The sequence below is a fragment of the Gavialis gangeticus genome, unplaced genomic scaffold (assembly GCF_001723915.1).
Source record: "Gavialis gangeticus isolate Ggan-Ray unplaced genomic scaffold, GavGan_comp1, whole genome shotgun sequence".
Lineage (NCBI taxonomy): Eukaryota > Metazoa > Chordata > Crocodylia > Gavialidae > Gavialis > Gavialis gangeticus.
This window is the reverse complement of record NW_017729024.1, coordinates 45,047,715-45,053,229: the sequence shown is the minus strand read 5'-3', so window position 1 is coordinate 45,053,229 and position 5,515 is coordinate 45,047,715. Positions and strand designations below refer to the sequence as shown.

At 39.1% G+C, this 5,515-nt stretch overlaps 1 protein-coding gene across 1 annotated transcript in view; it reads right to left on the bottom strand.

Moving 5' to 3' along the window:
* Nucleotides 1–5,515, bottom strand: part of SVEP1 (sushi, von Willebrand factor type A, EGF and pentraxin domain containing 1) — a gene marked incomplete at its 5' end in the record, with an annotated part of 254,483 nt that overhangs the window by 201,731 nt on the left and 47,237 nt on the right. Inside the window, one exon of the mRNA XM_019518196.1 lies at nucleotides 3,794–3,970. Within this exon, the coding sequence (XP_019373741.1) occupies nucleotides 3,794–3,970 (177 nt within the window). The remainder of the gene's footprint in view (nucleotides 1–3,793; nucleotides 3,971–5,515) is intronic.

The window sequence follows — 5,515 nt, the reverse complement described above, 5'->3', positions numbered from 1 at the left end:
CATACATTCCTCTTGAGTATAATTCAGCACTGGCATTCTCAGACTGTCTCACCTCACTTTTTTCCCCCCATTATCTTCTCTATATTTTGCATCCCAAAAGCTTTATTTTCCACAGTTGTCATGGAAATTTACGGGTGGTGTGGGATTCCTGTGTGAAGCAGGACTCGCCCCAGTCTCATTAGGTTTAGTAAACCAGAGAACACTCCATCTGTTCTGTTTTAGATGGCACACCATCAACGGTACTATAAAGAACAGGAGGACATTTAGGGCCAATTTCTACCCTTTCACATTGAACATGTGGGTCCCATTTTATTTTATGGAGACTTTCTACAGGATATTTTCAGGTAATCAGGAAAGCAAACACTGTGTATTATTTCACATAGCTAATTTTGGTGCTTCACAGCTAATACTTTAAACTACGTTTCTAAACCACAGAATACCATAAGGCGCACACATATTATTTTAATAAGTAAGGTTAGATATGTTACAGGCACAGAATCAGTTCTTATATTGATTAAAACTCAATGCACGCAACACTCTGTATTAAATATGATCATAAATCAAGCTTAAACAATTAAAAACAAAAAGTAGCACAATAAATCACAGTTGATCACTAAGTCCTGTCAATGTAAACTTCCAGCAGCATTCCCGTACATGATACTATGAAGAAGAGGAGCTAGCACGCATTCTGTGGATTCCTCATACTTTACAAACCCACAGTTATGCTCAGCTGGGGAATGTTAAAAAATGCTGGAATGTGCATCAGAACAAGATTTCAAAATATGCTGTTTTTGCTTTAAGCAGCCCATGTGGCCTTTTGTCTCTTGTTTTACATCACTTATTAGGAAAAAAGTAAGTGACTGGAACAAAGCAGGTCATGTTCATAAAAGCAGACCCAATTCTCTTCTCAGACACATGTGCAGCTTTCATCAGCTTCGCTGGATGAGGCGCACACATGGCTGATGGAAGAATTTGGCACATCACTTGTATTACATGAAACACAGGAAACCTTTTTTATACATCTGTTTTACAGATAATTGTTGATGTGCTTACTGAAATGACACTTCCCTTGGCGGTCACTAATAATGCATTTAACGAAGTTACAGGCTTTTACTGCTTTTGTTCAGTGATGCCCAAAACATACGTTCACATTTCAGAAGATGTTTTTATGAACAAAGGATAAAGCAAAGGATTTTAATTTTAATGAAAAAGGACCTTAATTCTAATAGCCAATTCTAAGAACCTTATTTGACTTTTGGAGTACTTAGAAACAATGTTTTACTTTCTAGATTATTAATAAAGTGTTGGAAGGAGTTTGTCCTATTTTATTTGGGTGACACAAGAGCAGCTATAAGCACACTCCCACTTGCAAAGCTAAATCAAAGAAATCAAGATAAACAAACATCCCCCCCCAAATTAAGAGCAAGAATGTATTTCGTTAGAATACCTGGCAGAATGAATTATACTTGAAAACAAAAATCTGAAAATTAAAAGACCAGATCCTCAGGTGAGCGGGTACAGTGTCAGTGAAATTAATAACATCCACTGACAACAAGTGAAGCTACACACCAGAATTTTCATGCCATTCTTAATTCTGCCCTGTTGCCTTACCCACCTGGCTTTAAAATCCATTACTACTAGTGTAACCGAGGTGGGGAGTGGGGCAGCAAGCATTTCTATTTGAATGCCTACTTCCTGGAAGCCCTTTTTATAGCATCTGACAAGGTGAAAATGTTGCTTATGAAAGCTTATGCATCTCTGAATTAGTCTGCAAGGTGCATCTCAACCTTATTTTTTGGCAGGTTACACCTTGTTTATGCTCCCCATGAAGATGTTCACATTTAGGCCTCAGATCTACTGGTGCCCTGATCATTCCACAATTGGAACAAATGAAGTCCCCCCCCAAAAAAATTGGTAGGAATTATAACATTAAGGAAACCTTATTTGAATAACCAACATGGCCCTGATGAAATATGAGCTTACTCTTGTGTATATAAATTACAGCAGAAGGTTATTTTAAGAAACAACTGATAAGAAATCTGATCACATATGAAGAGAGTAGGTGAGTATCTGAGGATAAATCAGTAATAACTACCTTTAGTTTATTTTTCTGACAAAATTGCAGAGTAATTGCTTCTTGTAACCAGCATATAAAAAGAGTATTCAGATGTGTTTTCATGATTAAGACTTTTCCTATACAAATTAATACAGTTGGACAACACTTGCATGTCTTTTTTACAAATCTATTAACAAGCATGCAAGTAATTGCTTCAATATATTAAAAAGCATTTCCTTTGACTATTTGTTTGAAAGAAAACTTGAAAAACTTGAAAGTAAACTCAGATTTGTTATAAAAAAGGGCTTTTGCAGTGACAGAATGGCTAATACTTCCATCTAGACCCATAATATAGATACATAATCCATCCATCTAGATTTTACCATTAATTATTTCCCAACTTGAAAACAGTATTTCACAAATTACCCATGACCTAATCCAGCAGTTGTCAGCCAGGGACACGTACCCCTAAGGGTACTTGAAAGGGTTGTAGGGGGTATGCAGAACTGATGTGGCCAATAATGTGACAGATAAAAGCCGCATGCAGACAGCACAGCATGCAAGAGGCCAGGAGTGCAGCCTGGCAGCATGGAGAGCAGCTGAGTCCACCTGGTAAGTCTGTTATGAGGGGTGAGAAGGGAAGGGCAGGGGCAGATTGAGGCCCCAGCAGTGGGGGAAGAAGTGAGGCTGGGGCAGGCACAGCTCAGCTGGGGTGGGGCATGGGACTGAGCCACATGGGAATAGGGGGCAGCTTCTGCTGCTATGTGCACCCCCAGGATGGGGGTGTGTGCCCTTGGATGTGTGTGTGGGGTGAGGGTAGGCTGCCACTGTGGGCTGGGGCCGGGAAGTTCCCGGTGGGGGGGTTGGGCCGAGCTGTGCTCAGGGTGGGCCGCGGCAGTGTGAGCCACATCCCCCTGCCCCCCAGATGAGCTGCTCATGGCTCTGTCCCATGCTCCGCCCTGGCTGTGTAGCGCCTGCATCTGCCCCAGGCCTCACTTCCTTCCTCACTGTGGGGGCCTCAATCTGTACCCCCCACCCTGCCCCTTAAAAAACAGGAAAAAATATATAAAGGGGTACAGGAGCTGAAACTTTGAGACAGATGGGGTACACTTGTTTAAAGAGGTTGAAAACGCCTGACCTAATCAACTTCCTTACTTCTAGAGGTAGAACCTTCTAGAGGTTATGAAAAATAACTAGCCAGATAAAACACCATCTATCAATCAACTATATAGGTCTTTATTTTAACATTATTAATGTTAATTATTAATGCAATAGTTTTTGGAATCTGGAATTCCAAATTCAGGGCTTTCATGCTTTTGCTCTGATGTGCAATAAAGGGCTTTCTTCAGTCATAGCATTGTTTCTCTCTCTCAACACCCCTAGAGGGACTGTTCATAAAAGCAGTAACAAAACAAAACAAAAATCACTGAGATTTGATGAAGTTTCTGCTTAGTGACCAAAACCTTTTTCTTCTATGTTAAGTAAAAGCCAGTGTGGGACAATTCAAGAGTACCCAATCTGCCATGACTAACATAATGACCATTTGCACTTAACATATAGTAGGGTCTGATCCAAAATTTACTGCAGTCAATGACAGTTTTTCCATTGACTTTAACAAACTTTAAAGCAGTTTCAGTCCTAGATCTGATACAGAATTGTAACTGACCTCACTGGATTCAATTACACTCAAATTCAAGGTATATGAATAAACTGAGAAAAATGAAAACAGATACTTACCTGTACATTCATGCTGTAGTCCTTTACCGTAGTAGCCTTTTTCACAGATGCATTCAAATTGGCCAGTGTGAGTGCCACATTTGCAGCTAGCCATGATATCGCAGCAGTTTTCATTTGCCTCACAAAGATATGAACAATGGGATATGTCTTCTTGAATGTAACTGCCAGAGGGCAGATCTGAAAGCAAACCAATTATAACCACACATGCACAGTTAGTAATTAATTAATGTCACTGAACATCTTATCAAACTTGTATTCACTAGGGGTAACAACAACAACATGAGGAAATAGTTCAGTTCATACAAATGTACAACCCAAAGTCTCGGGGGGTCTTGGCTGTAGCCGTGTTGGTCTAAACGCGATATCTTTTATTAAACTAACTAAACAGTTGGAAAAATTGTTCTTTGCAAGCTTTTCAGGTACAAACACTTTTTTTTGATTGATAAGATGTTCAACAACATTAATTAATTACCAATTGTGCATGTGTGTTATAATTGGGTGGTTATACCCAAAAACTTGCAAAGAACTTTTTTTCCAACTATGTAGTTGGTCTAATAAAAGATATCACATCTACCCAAAGAACCTGGTCTGCCCAAGCCAAAGTCTGAATCTTTTAGTCAGGCAGAATGCTCACTAGAGACTATTGTGCAAAAATCCCAAGTCCTTGGTGTCTTTTTTCCCTTACTAAGACTAAGCTATTGGCTTCCATGCAGGAAATAAAAAGATACGGGCCTGAAACAGCTTTGGCTTAAATGATTGGAAAGATTTCTGCCGACTCTGATAGGTACTGCCTTGGGCACCAAGAGAGCAATTTGTCCATGGGTTGCTGTTTAACTGTAAAAAAATAGAAATGAAATAAAAATCCTCCTTTACTCCCTCCCCACCAACAAAAAAAGAATCATCTAAAAGCCTACCTGCATCCCAGAACAACCTGGAAGTACTGTAACTTTTTCCATGTTAAACTAATCAATAAAAAATAAATAAAATACAAAGGGCTGGATCTTCAGCTGATATACTTTGTATAATTCCATTTAAGACTATAATACACTGGATTTATAATAGGAAAACAACTAGCCTTACATTCTTAGTTGCTATTTTAACCCTTTTGTCTAGGGAGAATTATTTTTAAGGTAAACATCAGAAAAAAGAAGTGTTGCATTTTCATACCTAAAAAATGAATCACGTTTACATGGGGGAGGGGAAGGAAGAGAAAGAGATTAATTTTATGTATTAGACAGTAAGAGCTTATGGATAGATGGATACTTAAGCAAATTCTGAATTCTTACCAGATACCAATTTGTACCTTTAGGCAGAACAGTATCTTAGTAAGTCTCAATCCTTAATCAGGCAAACCTTCCGCTAGCACAAACTTTGACACTTACTCAGGCAAAATGGAGAGTTGAATCTGATCTAATGGAAACTGCAAATGCGTATCAAAGAAAATTAGGCTCAGAGTATTAATTTTGTCTTAATACCCGAGATATGCCTGTTTTTGTTGGACATAGGCAATATGACAAAACAAGGAGAGGAAAAAATCTATGCAAATCATTTCATGAGACCTGTGCTGTACCTCTTGAAAGTTTTCCCACTTGCACCCCCATGCTCTGTACAGGGCCTGAAATGATAGTGTCATTATGACAAGATGCCATACCTTCATGAAGAGCTCTGCGAGCTAATGCTTCAAATTCTGCAAAACTGTGAAGCAAGTAGCAGTGTTCCTCC